Genomic DNA, 25,211 nt, shown 5'->3' on the forward strand with positions numbered 1-25,211 from the left:
CTCTGAACCCAAACAATTTTTGCGTGCTTAGGCAAGTGTTCATAATGACACTACATTTTAAAAATAATAGTATTCATATTATTCTGTGGACACTTGGCTACAGGGAACAGAAATATTTCTACATAGTGAGAAAACATAGTGAGGCAAATGGAGGTTCAATAAAGCATTAAGCAATATTGCTAATGACAACCACAAAATAAGGCAGAGGGAAAAGAAGGGAACTGACCACTGACATTGTTCAACAACCCATAGCAGTATAAGATTAATCTCGAAACACTGACTTGTGGACCAACCAGTAAATTGCATAAATTACTTTAAGGCCTTCAACATTAAAACATTTAATGATTTATGTCATTTGCAATGTGCAGCATGTCACATCCTATTGTTATACTCAGTATATTATGTGTAACCATCTATCCAGAATATGGTTGCTAAACTTGCCTAGCTCCTCCTTGGTATATGAGAGAATAAAATTTCATTTCCTTATATAGTTTAAGGAAGCAAAATAAAAATTTAAAGCTACATGGAAACCATTTGTTATTTTGACATTGAAATTTCTCCTCTAAGATCCTATCTAGACCCATGAGTTTTCCTAATCTGACACCCGGGCTGTTGTTACAACTGGATATGCTGACTCATCAAAAAGTGAATAGATTCTGATAGTTTATTCACTTAGCTTAATAGCTTTTCAGTTTTATTGAGCACTGCTAAATTGAGAAAAAAGGTTTTTAGAAGAAATCCAGTCTTCTAAAATTCTTGGAAGTTTTGGACATTTTAATGCAAATTTCTTCACTAATTCTAATTTTTTTTGTATCAGCAATACTATTATAACTTGATTTTTACAATTGATCTGTAAGTTCTTGTAAACAACTCAAATTAAATGTCCAGAATCTTTTATACTTTCCTCACAAGTGAATGAAATCTAAACTGATAAAACTGGCTGTTTACTGAAATATTACATGAAACTTCATGCCTCCAAGGCTTTTATTTAAATCTAGCTTTCACCTACAGCAATTAAAAAATTAATTGATGAGAGATAGGATAGCTCTGTCAGTTATATCGGTGGCAGTAAGAGGCACAGTTCAAAAAATATATCCCCACCTTTTCAGTTCAGCATTGGCATTTGTCACTATGGTCTTGTGTCAAATGGTTCCTCTTTGCAATTTTGGGTGTAGATATTAGAAGCCTGACTGATGTTGCATGTATGTGTTAGAGAACACGTGTAGTGTGTGTGTTCATTCACATTCAGACAGTTGTTTTGCATCTTCTGAGATGAACACAATTTTTGGTTTTGGTTTTTGTTTGGTTTTTTGTTTGTTTGTTTGTTTTGCAACATGCTGAAAACCTTTCCTGTGATGCACGGAACTGGCATTCTGCGTAGCGTTGTACATGTCTGGTACAAGTCTGCCGAGCTGGAAAACTGTATTTTTCAATTCCATTGAGATTTTGCCAACAAAGGTCTGACTCACTCAAATTGATAATATCCACTCTGAAATCTTTGTCAGTTGAACATTTTTACAGTAATAATCTTCTTGGAGCAGTAATCAACATAGTCATGTTGTTTCAGAAAACAGTACGAGGAGCCACGGGAAAAAGCAAAAGATATGGAAATATTTGACTGAAGAGCTACTTTTCCTCACTTCAGTAAATGGTCCTTATGCTAACCCAACTCTGTCATCAATCAGCTCAAACCTCTCCATCCACAAAACACAAAGTGAGGAGGAGACTTGGTCTCCTAAGGATTTTAAGGAGAAATGGTGGGGCTTTTATATTGTTTTGTCTTGTTTTTTTCTCCCTGCCTTTCTCTCCTGTCACAGAGAAATCCTTTGTCTTTTTCCTTCACTCCTGAATTCTTTGCTCATGAGCAGGAAAAAAAGGTTGATCTAAATGTTCTAAGAGACATGCTTTTATACTTGTTTCAGGTTTAAGAAGAAAAAGCAATGCCTGATCAGGGCTTCCACTTCAGTGAAGCAGACTTTTCACTGACTTTTAAAACTGTGGCATCAGTCAAAACATCTCCATCATGAAAAAATAAGGTACAGAAAGTGTATTTGTAAAAAAGTAACTGGTAGTGCTAGAAAGAAAGCAAGTAAGTATTTTTTTCCTCCAAAAAGCACTTAAAATCTATTCAATAAACTGCAAGGTCTTTAAAATCACATCCTGATAAATGTATTTAATCAAATTTTAGATTATTTCATATTTACAAATGGCATTCTATTGAAATATATCTTTTACATAAAAAATCAAAGAATAGTGACAGACAAAAACTGAGAAGTTTAATTTGGCACTAAACAAGAACTTCATATTGGACACTGACAGATTTTTTTGTTCCACTGATTACCCCTGTCTTCTTCTGTGCAGGTTATGAATAAGAAGAATTTGCTTAGTGGTTCACTTACTTATTAGAAAGCACTTCACATAATGAGAGCACAGTTCTTCTGTGCTGTATGGCTTATAATTGAACTTACACTCATTGGAATTACATATGTGATATTACTTTAAAAGTGCTGAGATACAAATAATGTTATTTTCAATTTCCCCTTTTTACTTAGAGACATAAATATACTTCCAGCGATTATCTTTGAGAAATATACATAATTTGCTTCTACTTTTCTTGGTTCCAACTTTAATTTTGCTCAGGTAATGTTAGTATTGTTTTATTTATTTTATTAATTTTCAAAAATCAGTATTTGTAGTCCTTTTGAGTTAACTTAGTTTGCACCTGACCTATTGGCAAAATGGTTTTAAATGGTTTATAAAAGTATTTCACTAGCTTCTAATGATGTTTCTTAATCACTGAGAAAACTTTTTGTTTGTATTGCTCTTGCATCTTATAATCTGCAACATTTGAAATATCAGGCCCAAGTACTGGGAGGACCATGTGCAGATCTTTCCTTATGTAGAGCAACGTGCTTGCCAAAAATGGTTCTGTTAATGCTAAAATCATTTTGGTGCACATTAAGGTCAAGCTCCGTCTCTGCAAACTCTTGAGACCTGGCAATGCCACATGCAGTTAGCATTATCCAGCTGATGTCCCTGCAGGTGCAGGACTGACACCTTTGGAGAGCAGTGAGGTCCACCCAGAGAAATCTTGGCCAGCTGTTCCTGTCTCCTTCCATTAGCTGGAAAGAGACTAGAGTAATATCTATATTTCTAACCTTTGGAAAGTGGAGATTAGGTGAGAGGAATTGCAGCCCCAGTGCAGACACAGTGCTGCACTCTGGGGTCAGGCACAGCCAGCAGTGCGGGGGTGCCTCCGAGCATCGCATGGAACGGGCACAGAAGGGCTCGGGTGAGCACCACAAGAGCTGCAGCTGAGACACAGTGAGGCTGCTGGGGGGAGACCTGGGGACACGGATTGTGCATCAGCATGAGAAATCCATAGCCAGTGGGTGAGGAAGCAAAGGACTCTGATGGATTTTTTCCTGTAGAGCCTGACAGAGAACATGAAATTGCTGTTATTGACACCCCAGATACTACCTGAGCAAAGATACCTGAGCAAATAACATTCAAAGTGAACTGCTATAATATTTGCCATGTGCCTCTCACTCCCAGAGTACACATTAGGACCAAAGTTCATTTTCTCTCACTGAAAATTCGTGACACATTTGGGATAAAGTACTGCATACCAAGATTTCATTAAATAACGAAGTATTCACTGCCAGAGCTGAAGAAATTATTCAAGAGTTGTGCTCTCATAAAAGGATTTTTTCTTGCCTTTAAATCTTCTTTTAATGATGTGCTTTTCATTTAGTTATAAGGGAATTACTTGAATTTTCTCAATAAAACTTTAAGAAGCCTTTATTCTGTAACTGAAAACATGCACAAGATCAAATAATTTCAAAGATATATATCAAGTATATGCAAACTCTACAGAATCATTTCTTTTGAAGCAATTTTGTGAAACCACTTAAAATCATATAGTGAGACATGAGTCTTATAAACTGAAGAGTAAAAATTAATTTAAAATATAGAGAACAAACTTAATTTGTGCTTGTTTGTGAACATTTATTACTAAAATATATTAAAACAGAATTTTTAATTTTCGCAGCTGACTCACTCTCACCCGACTACTTCCAACATTACTGTAATGGAGACAATTTTCTGAAAAAATATTATTGTTTTGTGATTAGTTGTATGAATATAGAGGAAAAAGTGGTTCCGTTATTCCCTCAGTCATAGGGTAGAGAGCAGGGTAATTATCTCTGTGATGAGATGATTATCTCTGTGTAGGCTCCTGAACCTTACCAGGGCCTTATGGAGAAATCTTGGCCAACTGTAGCATTGTATCTCTGTCTGTAGTTCCTGAAATAATGGGAAGTATGCAGACATGCCCTGCAATATAGCACTGAGATGGTCAGGGCTTCCTGTTGTGGAGGAAAACTCAAAAAAGTTCACACAAACTCAGAGAAAGCCAGCCAAAAAAGCCTAAGTACCAGATATTTTTAAATTATTTAGAGAGCCAGGATTCACTGTTAATAGGCAAAGGAGGGATGTTTGAAGTTTTTTTGTGGCTTTGTAACTTGTTTGGTTTTGCCCAACATAATAGCACAAACCACAAACACTGTGTTAAAGCCTGAAGGCTTTTTGTTGTACTGAACTGTGAGAGTTCTCAGGAAATTTAATGGTGCCCCAGACCCCAGAAAACAGAAGAAAAGAGAAGTGTCAGCAGTGCACAGGCCCGTGTAACAGCAGTGGATGGGTACCTGTGCTGGACAGCAGCCCTCGTCTGCTCCCATTCTTCAGCTGAGTAAGGGACAGTCCAGTGTCTTCCTGTGCTAAAAGTGTTTTTGAATTCTGGAGCAAGTTGCACTTGGAGGTAGGTGGGCATGAGGGGCACCTACAGAGAGCATACAATGCGGGCTCTCTGGTCATCCCTGCTGTAGCCCCTGTCTTGAAGGGATCTTTGGCAGCCACATCAAACCAGTTTTTGATCTACACATAGCTCATGAACAATGGCTATGTCACTTCCAGACTGAAAAAAATCTCTCCAGCTGTGGCAAATGCCTAGCTTGTCCCAAGACCTTGCTTGATTTTTCCAAAGAAAGAGAACACCCTCCACCTCTGTGCACCCAGGACCATCTGTCATCTCTGCAGCCTCAGATGTGTCTGTGATGTTGGCAGTGCTGCACACGTGGCCCTGTGCTGCCCTGTGGTCCTGTCCCAGAACCAGCTCTGTGTCCTTCTGGCATGAATGAAGAACCAGCTTCATTCTCAGGTGTGACTATCTCCCTCACAAAAAAGGATACAGAGGCAGGAGTTTAATCTCTTTGTATTGAAAAATTAGGACAGGCATAGGTGATCTGTTAGGTGCTACCTGGAGGTGAACAAATTAAAATGTAGGAGTAATGACCATGTCAGACTTTTGAGTCTAATTCTTGCCTTGAGCTGACATGTAAGCAATAATTATACTCTCTGCTGAGCTGCTCTATGGACACGAGTAATTATAGTCCTCGATACACAAAAACGTGTATCTCATTATAATGAAGCACAGAACTAAACAAAAATAAATGGACTAGAACTAAATGTTCAGAATGCCATTTGTATGCTTAGCTTTAGACAGGCACCCTAGGTTTTACATTCAAAGGAAATTTGCATGTGGAATTCTGGTCTTATAAGTGGAGCTTGTGTGAAGAGTATTTGTTTGAGATATTTGTTCAATACCTGAAAAGAAAATGGTTATTCAGCTGAAATATTTCATTTGGTAGTAATCAAAGGGAAAATTTTGCAGAGGTACCCTGCTTGTAAAGTTAAAACACAATTCTCCGCTCACGTTTCTGTGGTAACTAGCTTAGTAACACTAAATAATTTAGTATTCCAGTCCCATTTCATTAAAACCCTAGAGTACTTACAAAGAATAAGTATAAAAGTATGAAATTCATGTGACTAATTGTAGCCAGTCACTCTTAAGAGTCAATGCAGATCTAGGGAGTAACTCAATTTGTCTTAGAATTGGGATGTCCTACTGTGGATATGTGTATTTAATCAAAAGAATCTAGCCTAGAAACATACAGAGTTTAGACTTAGAAATCTGATCTCCTTGTATTCAGATTTCATTAAAGTAAACCTGCTACCAAACTTTCTAGGTATCCACAAAATGTATGAATCTTACCATGCAAAAAGCTGCAGTGGAAGCCCATTCTGGCCATCCAACTTCCAAGACCAATTTGGTGATTGGTCACTTACATCCAGTCTGATTCTTCTACTTTGGTAGGGAAATTGACCACAGAAATTCATGTCATTTCCAGCACTTCACTGTTTCCTTACCTGAAAGAGCATGGTACTGAAACATGTTTGTGGTGGAAATCCTGGTTCCACTGAAAGATAAAAGGGAAGATTTCTTTGACTTCACAAATGCCAAGATTTCACCCAAGGACAAAGATGGTTGTGCCATATCACCCCAGATGTTCACAGGAAATGAAGATAATTCCTCAAACTTCAGAAGAAAATCAAACAACCCCCCCTTGTCTGGCAGGCTCCTCACTGCATGTTCTATCAAGGCACCTGCAGGCAACTGCAGTAGGGAACAGGTTGTCTTGTGCTTGAAAGGTGAAAAAAAAAAACGAATGCTGGAGTTCAGCAATGACTCACATCTGGCAGTGCATTTTCCTAGCACTTCTGAGTGGCACTGCCTTGCTCTGCTCCACAGAAACATTAAATGATGTGGGAGATATTTTACGTGGAAAAACAAAGCGTGCTGTATGGGACTCAAAGGGATCTTGTTATTATTTCATCCCTTATTCAAATTACTCTTTAGATCAAGTTTGTATTAATGCTCATAATTAATTTGGCCTTAAACAATGCATGTAATCCAAGTATCTCACAACACTTCTTGAGCATTCTCTAATTAAGCTAGTCACAATCTCTCAGTAAGGTACTCAAGGAATCTGTGTGACTCGTTTTATCTGGTGCCAAGAAGCAGTCACCTCTGGGGTCAAGTAAGGCACAGCAGCATATTCAATAATGCATAGCAGCATTGTGCCACACTTTGGGAGGGAAGGGAGAAGTAGAATCCCTAATTGGAACTACAGGGGGTTTAAGGAAAGAAAATGTACTTATCTGTAATTTCAGATTTAAAGGTGCTAACTTGTTCTTTCCTCTGAAGATTGTCAAAGGCCCTTTCATGTCCAGTTGGCTTTTTTAGTTCACAAGTCTGAGAGGAATGCCTTACCATATCATGGTTTCATGACCTTACCATATCATGGTTTCATGACCTATTATACTTTGAAATTCTGTATCTACACATAGCATTTACTTCCCAAAGTAAATAGCCAGTGGGATTCTTTGATCAAAGCTGTAAGCAATTTCCAATATTCAACATTTCTCCCTAAAAGGCTTATTTCAAGCAGTTTTATTTTCCCCACCATACAAAAAAAAATTGAAGCATTGGGAAAATAAATGATCTTCCTCTACATACTGAGAAAGTCAGTGATTAAAAGGTCATCAAATCTTGTTTTCCAACCTTATATTAGTTTGCTAAGCTCTCACTTATTGTTCTTTCTGCCTGTTAAATCAACCCTAGCTTCAGTCTGTATGACACTCTATTTTTGATACCCTTAATTAAAATACAGCTTGAACACAGAGTCTATATTATTCTGTCTAACAGGAGAGTTTTCACATATCCATTCTCATTTATTCCTCAACAAAAACAAGTTTTAAAACCTCAAAAAGCTACTAACCCCACTGATGCAGAAGCTCCCCCAGTATCTTTTGAACAGCTGCTCCTCAAAGCAGGAGCACCCCTTTTGTGCTGCTGGGGCTTCATCCTCATGGAGAAATGCACCAGGCACAAGTCACCCAGGCTCTTCGGGGCTCCACAGGCTGAGGCAGATGGGACACAAGCTTCAAGTGTTATTGGGGGACAAATGACTTCACTGGCAATTTCCGTGAACAGGATTGTCACTGGTAACAGCTCTGAACTTTTCACGGGTTCTTGCAGCCAGATTGGGCTGTAGTGATCTCTCCCGTGACCTCCTCTCTAGCATGCGAAACAACACGTTATCACAAAGGAATGTCTACATAGGATAAAAACCTGTAATTAATTTAGATCCTGAGAGAAAAAGGATCTACTGTGTCTATAGGTGAAGTATTGTAATGGAAAATGATGCCACTGAATAGCAGAGGCTTTACTGTCTCAGTTATAAGAAAACATGTCCCATGTTTCTTGCTGAGCCAGGGGAGGAGCCTGAAAAACGTAGATACTTTTAACAGGGCCCATAAAAGCCAAGAGGGCCAGAAAACTCACCTTTTCCATCCTGCTCCTAGTGTAGCAGGAAAATTATATAAACCTTGATTTTCATGTGCACACCTTTTTTTTAGTTCTCTGTAACATAACTTGTATTCTTATGATGAAAATGGATAAGGAATGTGTTAAGGATTTCTGCTTATTATTGAATTTTGAGAAAGCAAAGCCACTCCTGTAGCACATGAGCAATACACATATTAAAATACATAGAAAACAATGTAAAAACATCTATAAACCCAGTGTTTTTACTGTGAAGTAATTATATAATCTGCAGTGATTTATACTATCCTCCATTTTATGAAAACTGTGAGAACAGATGTACGTTATTATTGTCAAGGGAGCAGACAGCCAACATGACCATTCCCAAGACGAAAACACATTTGTGAAAGACACTTTAAGTAGAGCTCCTATAAGGATTAAAATTCCACTTTCTGAATGATTTAGTTACTTGCCAAATCTTGATGCCTCCAGATTTCTTGTGCCGTTCTCTTATGAAAGAAACATTCCAGGAAAAAAGAAAATCCATCAACGTTAATTTTTCCAGTTTTCTGATCATAGAATTATCACAATAATGAAATAATGTTATTCCTGAAGGTAAAAAAAAAACAGTTTCACATTTCACCAGAACATCTGTCAAAGTTTTAATAGCTTTTGTGGTGTTCTTTAAACAACTTTACTCACTTTGAATAGTAATAAGAGAAATTAGGCTTTTCATTTCAGGAAAAAGTCTTTAAAACAGAATTTATATTCTCATTCTGATTACACAAAAAAGTCCACATCTCCCTCACAGTAGATAATAAGTTCCAGATGACTGTATGAATCATGTTCACTGTGATGTGCATCATTAACAGCTGTAGCTGCATGGTCACGATAGCTGCACTTATATTTTCTTTGTAGAAAGATCCATGCGCTTTCTCCTCAAGAGAGAAGATGAAGTAATTTCTAGAGTCAGATACTAATTGCTGAAAAATACTGAGTTCATTGCAGGCCAAGGAAACATAGGGGAGTGGCAAAGTTAACTTCAAGGAATTAAAAGAGAAGTTAAGACTGACCTCTTCATAGGGATGAGGAATGTGGGCTCCTAGGTGATATACCTCACTCCAAGGGAGATACCCAATTACACATCCTCTCTAAGTCAAGAAAAATTACTTCAAATTGGAAATTCCTTGGTATTATTTGCTGACACCAAAGGGAGTGAAAGGTAACTAACTCACTCCTTGATAGCTAACTGTATCAAAATTTTGGTGATATTTCTATTCTAAGTGCCTACAATTATCATCAAATACTAGTTTTAAACTGTTTATGATAACCATTCCTAAAATCAACTGGAAGCCTAGGAAAGTGCCAGGTTTACATGCCTAAGAGTGATGCTAGGGCAGTGACATTAGCAGTGCTAAGTGTGCAACAGAGTGTCATAAACTCTTATTTCCTGTTTAATTTTTCAAACAATATTGCATTTAAGTGAATAAGTGAACGTTTTCTTTCAATATCAATATAACTGTACTTGCTGCTGTATGTAAAGTGGGTGAAATTCAAAGAAAACATGGTAGATAGAAAAATCCACATTACTATAACCAAAACACAATGACCAGATGTCTTGGCTTGGCACAGATTTGTAAATACTTTGCAATATGCAGAGCATAAGAGACCATTGATCTTATTTGCAAAAATTTATACAAAGAAGCTGAAGTATTATTTAGAGCCAGATTTAAGTTTTAAATGTTTGTGTGATAATGCAAAACTCTGGCTAAAGCCACCAGTTGTTGTTAGGAATGTTAAACAACAGTATTGCTGCATGTCATTGCTCTGTTAGGATTTAGAGGCACTTAGAAGGAAAAGTGTAGGCAGCCAGCTGCACTGATAAAAAGCGACTGAAATCTGCTCTTAAGGGTATTGGCACATCACAGCTGGCAGAACAGCAGAAATACCTAAATTAAAAGTTAATTTGGGTATCTCCACGTTTTGCAGCTGTCTGGCATGTTCTACGTTACCTTTGGTGAGCCTGCACAGATGTTACCAAGGGGAAAGCAAGCCAGTTCTCATAAGTTTACAGCATATGTTTTGCTGCTCTGCTCAGATCTGCTTGGCTTTACTAGCCAAATTCAAAATGCATAAAATGGCAGTGATTTTTCTCTAGTTGAACCATTTATTCTATGGGAAAATTGGATCACTGATAACAAAGGGAAAAAACAGGCAGTGGGGAAATGTAAACAACAGAAAAGCAGTGGGGATTCTCCTAGAAAAATGTTCAAGACAGTTATTTGCTCTGAAACAATAAAGGGTATCTCAAATGCTGAACAGTTCAATATCCTACCCTAATCATACTTAACCTGCTATACAGATTAAGACCATTATAAATAAATTCAGTCCCCACCCCCATACAGAGTTAATCAAATATAGAATCAAGACAGACGGAACCTCAAGCACAGAAGGAAACATCTCATTTCTCAGTCATACTCAGTCATCCAGGAGAACAGATGGCCCTTAATAGCATGCCCTGAAACGTCTAATTACATGAGAAACTTTGTATAGTTTTTCTGGACTTTTAATTGGTCCCCCAACTGTGTGTGGAGACAGCCAAATGTTTTAATAGATTAAATACTAAATATCAAGATCGACTGTGTTACAGCATGTACAAGACCTGGCTGATTTACTCTAAAGGTGGATGTAAAAATATGGCAATGCATGGAAGGAGTCAGCCCTGCAAATCCAGACTGTCAGGCAGACAAGCTCTACTAATTTTTTTGGAAGTCTTCCTCATGACATGTTGGGTGCCTTGACATCTCACAATATAGGAACAACAAGGTGTGCATGATAACAGATTTAGGGTCACTAAGAATTTAGCCTACATAAATGACATGAACGGAGCAATGGTCGGTAACTATAGCAACCAATAAAACCCTAACAGGAGAGGGGAATGGACATTACACATCAGCATGCCAAGCTGAAATGTAATACTATAACAGCAAGATCCACAATATATTGGAAAGATTTAATCTACTGAAAAAATATTTTTCAAAAAGTTTCAATTAAAAGAATTAGTGCATATTTAATGATGGAAATGCAATTAAGTTCCTAAACAGTAGTAAAACCAAAGCATAATCAAGTTCATAAGTGTTGTTAATGAACAACAGACACAGAAACTAAGCATTAGGTGAAGCACAAAAAAATCAGCAGCACCAAATGCATTTTTTGGTGTGTGCTGAACTCAGAACCTTATCTAGAGGTATAGGAGCTATTGCCCAAACCCTTGTATTACATTTCCTTCTAATAATAAAGGCCATAGGAAAGCACAGGAGTTCTGCTTAGTTGGTTGATCATATAATTTAATCCAGGTTGTGATTTTGCTGTTTAACCACATTAAATTTTGTGCTGCAACTAGAAAAGCTGTTCCAAAATGTTGTTGCTCTGATGCTTAGAAACCTTCTTTTCAGGATAAACTTATAAATAGCCAGTTTATACCCATTTTTTCTTGTGCTATTAGTTCAAATGCTATTAGTGGCTATTAGTTCAAATGGCTTTTCTCTGGTGTATTAACATGCAATATTATGGACGTGCAACATTTTGTTAGGCTGTGAAAGACAAGTTCCTTTGGAAAGATGGAACCATTGAATGGTTTGTGTTGGAAAGGAGCTTTAAGGGTCATCTAGTCCAACTCCCCTGCCTTGGGCAGGGATGTCTTTTACAACATCTGCATCCAACTTGGCCTTGAACACTTCCACAGATGGCGCATCCACAACTTTTCTGGGCAACCTGTGCCAGTGCCTCCCCACCCTGACAGTAAAGACCATCTTCCCTAACACCTAACCTAAATCTCTCCTCTTCTAGTTTAAACCCATCCCCTCTTGTCCTGTTCCTACTGACTCTGGTAAAAAGTCTCTCTCTTCTTTCTTATAACCCACCCCTCAAAGTATTGAAAGGCTGGAATAAGCTTTTCCCAGAGCTTTCTTTTTCCAGGCTGAACAACCCCAGCTTTTTCAGCCTGTCTTCATAGGAGAGGTACTCCAAGCCTCTGATCATGTGAAAACTTTCATCCCTCTAAGCATCTTAGATGCCTTTCTCTGCTTCTCAACATGCTTAATTCTCTTGTGTGAGCAACTGTAAATGTACACTATATTCCAGGTAAACTCCTGCTAGAATACTGTTTATTTCTATTTTTATATATTTATTTTCTATTTCTACATTTCTATTCACAAGAAGATGTTTTCACATGGCTGCATCACATCAGGCTATCACAGGGTCTCTACTATATATCTTTTTTTTTCTTTTTTTTTTTGTATTGTTTCAAAAGGTGACTTGATTTGGTGCAGAAACTGTAGACACTACTCCTTAATTTTTGGCCTTGTGTTTTATGCCACTGAATGTTGTCCCATTTCTGTTTACTCAATCATCAGCTCAACTCATCAGGGTGCAGAAACCTCTATCCCATCTATGGTTGGAATTCCATTGTCTTTTATTCCTGTACATGTGGCTATGTTGTAATAACTGAGCTTTATCATTATTATTTATACATGTCCTTCAGCATACATCTGGAAAAATTGTAATCACAGTGATAAGAATTTACTGGAAATATAGAGATATCTGTTCACCTGCTGTGCAGTATTTCAGAGATTGCCTCAGTGAAATCTCTCTTGCAAGCTTTCCACAATACAACTGACCAAAATCCCTCTTGTTTTCATCCATATAATCTTTATGTCACTGTTGGTTATTACCACAATGATTCTCAGTCTCACGCTTTAATCTTGTCTTTCCTGGAGAGTATAAACCTATTACCCAATAATGACTGTATTTTCATTATGCTTCTGGTTGTTGTACAGGAAAGAATCAGTTGATTAAAAAAGATCCAGACTGATCAGCAGTATTTTATGCATATTTCTAAGAATACAGGAGTATACAAGAAATGAATGACAATGTATAATCATGGCCATGAGGTCTGAAAGCAAATCCTGTGCTGCTCAGGTCCCAGGTGTTGCAGATGTGAAATAACTATGTAGGAGGTCTAACATCTAAAGGATACTGCTTTCCCTTTTGGTTTGTACAGTTAGTCAGTATGACACACCTTATCACCTGTCTTTGCTGTCTCCTTTTCTCTGTTCACAGGTAAATCTGGTTGAATCAGATGTATGTTTACAGTGGTCCATAAAGATCCTTTTTTTCCTCTGAAGGAATGCAAAAATCTTATGGACCAAGAAAATTTACAGTGGCCTTCTACCAGCCAGCAGTAACCCCAAGAGCTCCCTCCCTGGGTAGAACAGCAGATATTCTCTGGACCATCTGTGGTGGTTTTTGCCAGAGGTTCCTAAAGCTCACTTCCCAAATACAATGTCTCTCCATAAAGTCTCCCCTCCTTGCCCTCCATGCAAATCCTAGTTGCTACCTGCATATTGCAAAAAAGGCTGCATTTCAGGCTCTCCCCTCTCATGCCAATTTCAGGGTGACTTCTACCATGAAAGGGTTAGGTTGCAGTTGCTGAGGTTGTCAGATGGGATGGTCAGACCCCACTGCCCTGTCCTCCCTGAGGATTTTGTCAAGCTGCAGTTCTGTAAGGCTTTCCCAGGTGCTCAGTAGACAAGATGGTTCTATACCATGAAACATACCCATCCCACCCATATGCATATATTTTCTTTTGAACTCCTAAGAATTGCCCCTTCTCACAGTTGGATATTAGAAGTAGTGCTGAAGTCTTTATTTGCTGCTATCAGAAGGTCTGGAAGTTCAAGAACTTCTAATACTATAGTTCCTGAAGCACAGAGATTTATGCCCAGCAGTTAGCATTTTTGTGTCCCCAGACCTTTCACTGGCATACAGACAACGTGCTCATGGTGCAGAGGCCGCTGTAGCATTTACCCCTTTGCGTAATGATTTCCAGATGCTGGGAAAGTTTCCTTGTATTTCAAAAATTCTACAAAAAAGTACAAGAAAGATAGCCTCATTTAAAAGTGTAAAGAGCTAAAAAGTAACTTCTCTACTCTTTAAACATCTTGACAACTGCATTGCTAGAGGCAGAGCTGTACTGGAAGTCTTCCAGGGTGGAGAAATAGGATAAGAAACAGGATAAGAGAAACAGCATTAAAGAACCACAAAACCCCATATCACCCACTGGATGCTGGCTCTGAAAAATGTCCAAAGAAAAGTTTGCTGAAGTAACGACATGGGGAGGTATAGGAAAGTCAAGCTTGGGGGAAAGAAAACCAGGGTCTACAATTCTAGGAACTTCAAAATACTTAGTTATATTGTCCAGGTTGTCCCGTTCTTATGCTGAAGGAAGAGTCAGACCGTGAGAATTCGAATAAGAAAATTTTGAAGCAGTCAGAAAAGGCCATGAGAAAGCAAATTATAGATAAGAAATGAAGAAAGTTATTTGGAAACTTAACATACCTTTTGCAAGATAATGGGCCAGTTAAATAACCTTCTGGATGGAATCACCCAACTCAAACAGGAAAGTGAAACACAAAGTCCTGTAATTGAATACAGACCTTACTGATAAGCATTCAGCACACAGGACTCCAAGTTCATAAAAAAAAAAATAAAAAGAGAAAGCACATCCTAGGAAGATCTGCATGTGTGATTACTGTTAAACCAATCAAGGAGATTAATAAATCAAGTGAAGATTAGGTACATTAAAATCCTTACCATTAGATCAGGTAAAGAACATAAAAACAACTGTATTGGTTTGACAGGAAATGTGGTTTTTGGGATGCTGTGTTTTTGGCCAATGGATATTCAGACTTTAATATTGGCATTTAACCTGGCCATTGGGACATGGACACGCCTCTGAGAACACGAGGTTAAAAGCAGAGCTCTCCCCTGGGAGGGTCCTCTTGGGTTTCTGGCGGGAAAGAGTTCGGGTCTCTCCCCCGGCCCAGCTGCTGGCTGGGCAGGGGGAGGGGAAAGCCATGTGGCCGAGAGAGGTAGGCCTGAGCCCGGGGGTGGAAGGGTGGAAGAGAGAGAGAGAGAGAGAGAGAGACACCGGGAGCCATCGGGCAGCCCCCCCTGAGAGATACAGAGGGAGAGACAAAGAGAGCCGCTGCCTGGGACTGTAACCTTGAAGCTTGATAAACATGGGCCTGTGCCGGCAGCACGGCTGGGACGGAGAAGAGGGGGGGGTTCAGCCGGCCGCTTGTAGGAGCTTTTAACCCCTTTTTGGAGAATGAGAACTTTACAGAACATTGACCTCTCCTGGAAGATAGAGTGGAAGATGAGGAAGGAATGTGCAAGTGTGAGACAGGTCTGGGTGAGCGAGAGATAGTGGAAGAATAGAGAAGAATCCTAGTGGGAAGAGATGATGGAGTGGCTTTTGCTGGACTCTTTTTGTACAGCCATGGACAGAACCATGTTCCTTGTGACACAGAGACTGCATTCTAGGGGGAGGCAATGGCCTCAGAACCAAGAGGGTTCAGTGTTGGTGCCCCTCGGCCCCAGGGGGTGAAAAATATGGGGGGGACAGGTATCCCAAAGGAGAGATTGTGGGAACAGGTGTCCCAAAAGAGAGATGGACAGACCCATGTTCCTTGTGATACAGAGACTGCTCAGTGTTGATGCCCCTCGGCCGCAGGGGGTGAAAAAATATGGGGGGGACAGGTGTCCCAAAGGAGAGATTGTGGGGACAGGTGTCCCAAAGGAGAGACTGTGCCTTTTTTGGATCGGGACAGAGCATCCTTAAAAGACAACCCTAGAAGCAGTTCTGGTCCGTGTTCAGTGGTGAGAGCACTGGACATGAAAGGAAGAAGTCACGACGGCAGATGTACTCCGGGCGGTGCCACGAGTGACACAGAAACACACGAGGCTTCAGCTGTGTTTCCAGGGGAAGCCCATGGTACAAGAAGGACTCCTCTCCTCTTGATGAACTGAGGATTGATTGTCTAAAAGGTGGTGCTGGACCGAGAGTTGGTGATTTGAGGAACCAAATGTATTGTGTTGGAAATTTGGTGGGGGGAGGAGGAAATGCACTTGTGAAGTTTTCATTTTCCCTGTGTGTGTGTTCCTTTTTATCTGTAGTTGTAGAGTAGTTAATAAAGTTCTGGTTCTTTTTCCCTAAGTAGGAGCCTGCTTTGCTTATTCCTGGTCACATCTCACAGCAGAAACCAGGGAGAAGGTATCTTCATGGGGGCACTGGCATTGTGCCAGTGTCAAACCATGACAACAACCAAACCAAACTTGTTTGCAAGAGAACAGATCTATTTCTTTCAAATAAGAAATATGAAGAAAATCTTCATGTAAAACTGTGAAAACAGTTGTAAACTAGCAATACATAGTATAGCTCTGCAGTTTTATTTTGCATTTAAATTAGATGTATCCAGAAGTTAGGAGTTGCAATCAAAACAGAATAAGGGGTCTGGGTAGTGTGACAGTTTGCTATTTTCTATCTAGTTGTATATTTGCTTCACTGTTTTTTAGTTTTCATTCTGTATGTCACCAATTTTTGCCTTCTTCAAAATAAAAAATCGGTAGGTGGAGGAGGAAGATTTGTTTACTGGGAGCTTATTACAGGGCAGCTGTTAAACTGATAAGGGTTTTGGAGACCATCAAACAACTAATCTAGATTAACGCACAAGGTCACATAGTCAAATTAAGCTTTGTTTCCTGTGGATTTCACTGATTACCTCTGGGGTTTCAAATTAGACTACTAGACAAGTAATCCAGTTCCTTCAAGCCTGTCACATTGCAGATAGATATTATTTAAATTGAAGTGCCTGTCCACTTAAAGGCACTTTATGCATTAGAATAGTTGCCAGACCAGCACATTCTGAAAAATACTATTTCTTCTCCATAGACATAATGAAAATTTTTCAGTCTGAGACCTTGTTAACAGAGGTTCCAAGAAAATAGTTTTATATTCAATAAATTGGAGTCTTTCATGACTTGGTATTGTGAAAGCAAAAGATAACATCAAAAATCTAAAGTCAAATTGTCAATGCATTGAAACAAAATATTATAGACAAATATTTTAAAATTATTTGTTTGCCTTTCCTCAGAATTAAGCACAGTTATTGCAGGCAACATAGTATGCACAAAACTTTATACACAAATAATAATTTCATTATATAGTGGTTATAGGTTATAGACACTTAGAACAAAAAATGCTAAAAATACTATGACTACTTGACATAATATTAGTGTAAAAATGCATTATTTAATAGTTTTCAGAATATTCAGAATGGTACTCATGGAATAGTTATTAAATCCTCTGCTAATAATTCATAATAGGTTTAGGATGGATATATATATGTATGTCTGTCTGTGTACACACGCAAAGTTATAAAAGTTATGATTCTCTGTCTGTGGTGCATGAGGAAATAGGATGTTCTCACTTACCTTTCCTGTATGTTCTTCATTTTAAAAAATAAAATGAAGGGAAGGGAAGGGAAGGGAATGGATAATAAAAATATTCTCATGTACTTTAGGTTAGGAACTTGTTAACATCCCAGCCATATCTCCTTTAAGTATTTGACCCTACCTAAAACTGGAGAAACATGAATTACAAATCATCTCAACTGCCTGGCCAAAATAAGTTTGACCTTTAGCTCACTTTGAATCAATTCAGACTACATAATCAGGATCTCAACCTACAAATAAATAAACAAGTAACAAAATGTGATGACCCACAATTATCTGTGCCTTTCCCACAGTACCAAAGAGCCTTTCTGGATGACCCTGCCCAGTTGTCAAGAATTCAAATTTGTGGTACTTGTGGAGTAAGTAGAAACAGCCACACAAACCTAGTGGGGAAGAGAGGAAATGCTGTGAAGGAGGAGATAAGGTGGGAGAACTCCAACAGAGAAGCAGGCGGTTGGAGTCCAAAACCAGCAGTTTTTCCAGAAATTGAAGTAGATCTCTGGTTTTAGAAGGCTACTGAAACTAATAGTGTAGATTTTGAAATGCACGGACTTAATAAGTTATCTAATAACATTCCCATGTTTGTAACAAAATACTTTACAAATTCACTAATGACATGTAGACTTTATTGGGAGTTTTTCAAAACTAAAACCCAATGAAATGACAAATTCAAACCCAAAAGCAGATGTTGAAATGTTTCAGCTTACCACTGGGTGATTAAATAATTAATATGGGGCTGCATTACACAACAACGAGACAGTTAAGTGTCACTTTAAAATCTTACTATTACAGTTGAGTTAAAGTAGAGTGGAGGCACAAAGACCAGCTCTTCAGGAGTCAGTGCAGCAGCTCAAAATCCACAGTAAATTAGAGGAAGATGAAACTAAAGGCTTCACTTAAACTCATAGTGAACCCAGTACATGAAAATGTCAAGAAGTGTTGTTTAGCTTGGAATGACAATACAAAAAGAATGGGAAGCTGTGTAAAAAAAGTGTCAATGTTTCTTCTGCCTAACAGCACAAATTTTGAAACCCTGGCATTTTCACAGGATGTAAGTACTAATTTGCAGTCAATTATGATAAATTCAAATGCTGCACACTGTTAAGCAAAGGATGTATGTGCAGTGGAGTGAGAGGAGAGGCAGGTGAATCTCTGAGATGTATATCTCTGAGATCCTGGCCTTATGGTGGAGACCAGAAGACGAAAAAGCTCTTTCATCTCAAAGCCAGATTTTATTAAAACATAAACTAAAATAAGAAGCCTTTGAAAGAGAGAATACTAAGCATAACTAAATAGACAGAACAGAAATAAAATTGTGTATAAGCAAATCTGTTCTATCTATCATATCCTCACAGGCAAATTCTTGCTTCTCTGCTTGGCTGCTGCGATCCCAGTATGGTTTGAGTTACAGCCAACTCATTCTCATCCCTAAAGTGTTTCTGTCTGCCACAGTGGGGCTTGGGCTATGGGTGACCCAGCTCTCTCTACTCATCCCATTACTATCTCTGTGGGCTACAGTTCCTCCCTTTTTGCCATGTCTCTGTCACCCAGAGACACTTTTTTTCTTGCCCTGGGGCCAGTGACCATCTCCCAAGCCTCTGGGGGGACAACTTGAGTCCACCAGCCAGTTGAAAGGCACATCACATTACAGGCTATCTGAGAATAAGCTGTCCAGAATGTGTCCCACAATCTGTTTGTATTTAGTTTTAGAACCTGGTATTTGGACCACAGAACTATACTGCTTGGCAAGATGACAGCTTTCTGATTTAATGAGTAGAAAAGTATCATTTTTTGATTATAAAAGAGAAATTTTGTTTCCTCTTTGTGACTCCATTGCCAATATGAATTAGTTTTTAGCGCATCCAAGTGTTTTTTTCCTCTAAGAAGCTCTTCAGATAAAGTCTTTTAGAAATCTGAAGACTTTATTTAAGCTGTGTTTAATATTTAACAGCTTTTACGTAAGCACAATACATTTTGACTTTTTGGTGGGTATTACTTTTATAGCAAAAAATTAAGGGAAAGGTTTAAGAGCTTTCCACTCTGAAGGGGAAACAGTTTCATTTTTTTTCAAAACAGCACAAAGAAAATTGCCTGAACCAAGAAAAATAATGTAGATGTATCTGATGTTCATACTGGCAGCTTGGAGGTGATGACAGCATTGATGAGTGGCAAGATTTTGTTCATGGAAGGAGGCCTCAACTAAAGACTCAGAGACAGAGAGGCCTCCCTGCAGTAATGACTTGCAACACCTAGGAAGATATCTTGGATCAATAACATCTAGGTTCAGTGCAGGCTACTTAACCAGGAATAGTCAATTACAATAAGAGCTGCACTTTTTTTTTCCTGAAGAAACTGGTTACATATGTTAAAAATATTTTCTTTCTATTGTAGATTAACTCAGCAATTATTTGTAACTCCTATTCAGAGCACAGACTAGAGCCAGTACTATTGTGTACAGACAATAGTACTGGCTCTAGTCTTCTTAGTGAAACATTCTACATGCAGTATGTTTAAATTTAAAAAAATAAAGTTTCTGTGACATTATTCACATAAGTAAATTTAAATATCTGAGTTGAAAATAGAGTCCCAAACTGGGAACACATTTGTGCAGTCACCAAAATTTTTTGCAAAATCTAGTGTTTATTCACACAGTTTTCCATTATAAAGGAGAATTATGGTATTTTCTGTATGGGAACAAGATCACTTACTTTTGCCAACTGATGATGAGAATTGCATATCTAAAATCAGGAATGTGATAGATGGAGAACTCAGTCTCATTAATATTTTGCTTAATGAATGGACAAACCTTTTGTGTTTTCTGAGAATATCTCTGGAATTTCTCAGAGGATGCAGCACTAGTTGAATAAGGTACCAGAATTACTTTTAAATAGATTATGAAAAAAGACATTAGCGTATGAAAATGGCCATGAATTGTAACAATTTGGTTATTTCACTGCTTTGTGGAGTCATTCAAAAAGAAAATATTGTGTACCAAGTCTAAGTAATTAAAAGGTATAAAAAATGGACATATGGTGATAAAATCCCATAATAAATATAAACAAGAGTCCCAGGAAACAAATACTGGAAAAAAAATTGAAAAAGAGCTATATGTGCAGCCATCTGGCTAAAAGACTTAGTCATGTTTAGAATAAATGCAGTATCATGATCAGCTTGAGCAAACAGCTAACCTGTGCTCCAGGCAAGCATGTTGTGATTGAGTAAAATGGCACATGGAGATAGATTAGAGAAGTTCCACTTTTGTTGCACCTAATTTTGTCAAGAAATCCATTATGACAATAGAATTGATAATTAAGTAGCAGTTTTAGCTCAGTAAAAGTCATATTCTTTACTAGATTTTTTTCTAGTGTCGCTCCACTGTGCAAATCTGGTTTTCTCTGTTAGAATGAAAAATGAAAGTTGATTTAAATTGTCTTTCTATATACACAAAGAAAATCTACACATTGTAGTGGAAAGGATTTCAATAATAAAAGAGGGAAATGAAGCCACACATTTTAAAAATGTCTATATAATCAGTTAAAACCTCGAAATCCTTAAATTGCTAGAAAAATTTTATTCTCTCTTTAATTCCATTTTAATAAAGTTAGAAGGTTCTCTTCAGGCTTTCTAGCATTACCTTATCATCTCAGCATTTATGTGACACCCTCATGTTTCTGTAGGTAGTTTCAAAGACAAAATACAGTCACATTCCTGTCTGCTTCTGAGCATGGATTTGCCATCTACACCTGACACGTGCCTGAACCTTTGCAGTGTATTGCCATAGAAAATTCTCCAGGCTGTTCTGAATATGCAATGTCGAGCGAGGTGCAAACTGAGATCATGGGGTCAGACACATTGGTGCATTTTCAGAATGACTGTCCCATGAGGGTGGAATTAATGGCCATGATGCTGCTGGTTTTCAGACCAAGCTCAGGTATCTGTGCAGCCCTGCAAAACATAGATGTTTTTACTTTCCACAGTCAGTGAGAAGAGAGGTGCTTCCCAAAGGCAATGCACATTATCTGTCTTCATGCTTATCTCAAGATGGGTTGAATCATCCTCCCAAAGACTGTGTTTCACTCTGGGTCCTCTAGGACTTTCCAAAGCTTAGGAAAGCTTGTCCCATTTGAAGGAAAAGGAAACGATGTGCAGAAAAATTATTCATTGCTTAGAATGAGATGGAGTAGAGCTCTTAGTAATAAGATGTTCTGGCGATTCAAAATGTGGAAAATTTTTAATTGGTCAAGAACCCAGCAGGGATCTGTAGAGATCAGCATACTGGGGTGACACATTTTGACCAGTTAAACAAAGAATATGGGCATTTGTTTCTCCTTATAAAATGGCCCAGTATTATAGAGGCAAACTCTAGGCAAAATGTGATCTAATGTTTTAGTTTCCTACTTGGCAATTTGATTTTTGTTTAGTCTGACAATCCATTCTGCCAGTCTTTAAGACTGTTCAAACCAATGGTTTATAGTCATTAATGAAACTTTTTCTAAATCAACATTAAAGCAGAGAGTGTCAGGCGTTTTATACTTGCCATTGTGCTTTAACATGTTCTTCAGTAAGTGATGAAAAATAAAAGGCCCATGTAACAACTGAGGGGTCCCAAAGAAAATCTTTGCTAAATGTTAAAAGTGTTTTTCTTACAAGGTTGCTGTAACTGAAAGAATTAGTAGCACAGAATTCTCCCTCATGACTATCTTGTTCTAAAAGATCATCACAACACCATGTGGCACCCCTTTTAATGACTGCACAAATGACTCACAGAGGGGAAACTTATCTTCTGAATGCAGTAAGCTTCCACAATGCCTATATTTTATGCTGCTTTCTAATGAGAAATAAATCAAAAGCATTAAATTTTCAAAAGCATTTATTCTTATTCAAATACAATGTTAGTGCCTTATAAATACATATTTCTATTAGAATAATTCCACCTGATCTAGTGGGTGACATCCCTGCCCATGGTGGGGGGTTGGAACTACATGATTTTTAAGGTTCCTTCCAACTGAAGTCTTTCTATGATTCTATGAATTTGTACTTTGTGAATTGGTTATGGAGAGAACATATGTCCCTTGAAGCTTCATGACCACATGGCTCAGTAAGGGCAGATATGCTAGAAGGGAGATCATGTCCTCTTACATATTTAACAGTCTTTCAAAAAGCCAGGAAAATATTTATAAGGGAAGGAAAATTAATTTACATTATTTATTTAGATTTTGAAACTGCCTTTCATAATATTCCTCACATTGATAATGAAATACAGAAGGATCAAGGTGAGAGGCAATTTGTTGATATAGACTAAAAACTGTCTAAAAAAGGTGACTGCTAAGATACAACAAATATATTCATGAGGTTTGTATGGTTGTCTATGTGTAGTAGCTCTGGGGAGGGTGATAAACAGCAAGATAGCAAAATTATATAGGTCAAGAAAACCCAGGCCAAACATTGGCTAATATTGGGAAATAGGCAGTGTAGTGAGGTGGCAATGAGAAATTCAATGAAACAATAACTCTGGATGCAGTCATAAATTACTAATCACAGCTCTCTAAGGATCACTGCATAAGAGAGATGAGAATCTGAAAGTAACTATTAGTCTACAAAAGGCCGGTATGAAGAAAAAACAGATTGCAAGCCCGTTATAAATCGAGCTATGTCTGCTGCTCTAGGAATACTGTCCCCAGGTTAGCCTATCTCAAAATATAGTTATTCTAAGGGTAGAGATGGGAGTAATAAGAAAGATTAGAAAGAGACTCAGAATTCTGCACTAAGAAAGTTCAGAACTGGAACTCTATGCTTTCCAGAGACTTCCTAATCTATATTATCTTATCCGAGTGAAGATTTGTGATGAGGAAGATAAAAGGAATTTAATCTTACAAATAAGTGTGCTTCTCTTTTTCATGCTTCTCACACAGATTGTGGAGGAGAAATATATTTTGTAAACAAATAAAACAATGTGACAATCTATAAATATTAAATACAGTCTCATAAGGAAACCAAAATTTTTTGATAAAGAAGGTGCATTTTGCCTTCTGGTATACACTTAATCATTGTCCCTAAAGTAGTAAGCGCCATGCAGAGAAGCATTAAGTATGAAATACAAAAGTCCCCATTAGGATTTCCTTATGAAATAGCTGCCTATTTGGGGGATTCCTGGAAGTGAAGAGGGTGAAGGAACCAAACTTGGACCATGCAGATCAATGGTGGCAGGGAACTGACAGATAATCATGAAAGGTTGCACTCTGCTGCTTTTTTACACAGAGCTGATCTTTTATATTTGAGCTAGATCTTGCATCCTCCATGAGCTTTCCAATACTGGCATACAACTATTTCCTACCCCTGAGTCGTGTCTCTGCCAGCATTCCATACAGAGTGACTAGGTGACAAACTCTACAAGAAACTCACAGGCCTGGTTTCCTTTTTAACCTCTCTCCCTAAAACCTGCTTATTTCTTCCAAACCACTTCATTTTGCCCTCACAATTGCCCATTAAAAGAAACCCCTCAATGTTTATTTCACTCAGCTCATTCTTGTTTGTTTTTTCCCCTCTTAGCAAAAAGGTCAGGACGGGGTGAATTCTTTCTGTACAGACGGTCACACTCCTCACATCGGGGGAGTAAATCAAATACCAGAGATCTTGGAGAAGGCATGGGGACGTTAGGATCCCATGCCTTGGGATCCATCCTACTCTGGATACCATGAGCTGGAAAGACACCAGTTGCTGAAAGGTGCTTTTCTTGTTCTAGTATGGTATCTTGACACTTAACTCTGCAATATAGGAGGAGCAAATCGAGGCTTTAGTTCCTATTTTCTGGTATCATATAATTCTTCAATGGAAAATGAAGCTTCTCCCAAAAACAAACTCAGCTGCATTTGGTAGAACTTTGGGATAATTCTAAACTAATACTGCTTAATCTTGTTCATTTTGCACTCATTTTATAGTGCAAGAAAAGAAAAATTAAAAAAATTTGTTTCCCTGGACCAAATTTTCAAGCCTTCCCTCTACATATTCCCTCTTTCTACTTCAATTATCAAATATTTAAAATAGCCTCCCCTTTTCCAGAAGAGCAATTCTCCTCCCCAGCCTGAATCCTCAGATTTAGATTACAAAATTAACTGGGAGGAAGATGCTATAAATGACATGGAAAATATAGTAAGTACATTAATGCTAGGACTGGCTACAAAACGTCTTTATACTACATCCCTTCTGTGCTTCATTTTCCACTGCTCATTCTGCTGTTAACCTTTGTCCTATGCTGCTCAGAGAGTGCCCATATTATCTGAGTAGGGCTCCAAGCTTTAATAATTTAGTTATTGGTCTGAGCTGGCACAAAATGGGGCAGAACTGATGGCAGAAATAAGACCAAAATGGATTTGATGGGTTTAATGGAGTGCTTTGTGGACAAAAGTTGGCTTAACACATAAAAGATGGATTTTACTAGCTTGACAGTGAAATGAAAGACTGTATATACAGAAGATGGAGTTAACAGGGACTGATAATGTGAAGTGTAATGCAATAGATAAAACCACAGCTACATGGGGAAGAGCCTGGGGAGGTCCAGGACTGTGTAACACTTTGGGCAGTGCTGCTGGAGGTGCTCTGCTTAACCACAGTGAATAAACAGGCTGAAACA

General features: G+C 38.2%; 1 protein-coding gene across 1 annotated transcript in view; it reads right to left on the reverse strand.

Moving 5' to 3' along the window:
- Positions 1-6,224, reverse strand: part of MEI4 (meiotic double-stranded break formation protein 4) — a 96,179-nt gene extending 89,955 nt beyond the window's left edge. Inside the window, exon 1 of the mRNA XM_066545902.1 lies at positions 6,113-6,224. Within this exon, the coding sequence (XP_066401999.1) occupies positions 6,113-6,149 (37 nt within the window). The 5' untranslated portion in view covers positions 6,150-6,224. The remainder of the gene's footprint in view (positions 1-6,112) is intronic.
- Between the last annotated feature and the right edge of the window lie 18,987 nt (positions 6,225-25,211).

Source organism: Molothrus aeneus, chromosome 3, assembly GCF_037042795.1.
Source record: "Molothrus aeneus isolate 106 chromosome 3, BPBGC_Maene_1.0, whole genome shotgun sequence".
NCBI classification, from domain to species: Eukaryota; Metazoa; Chordata; class Aves; order Passeriformes; family Icteridae; genus Molothrus; species Molothrus aeneus.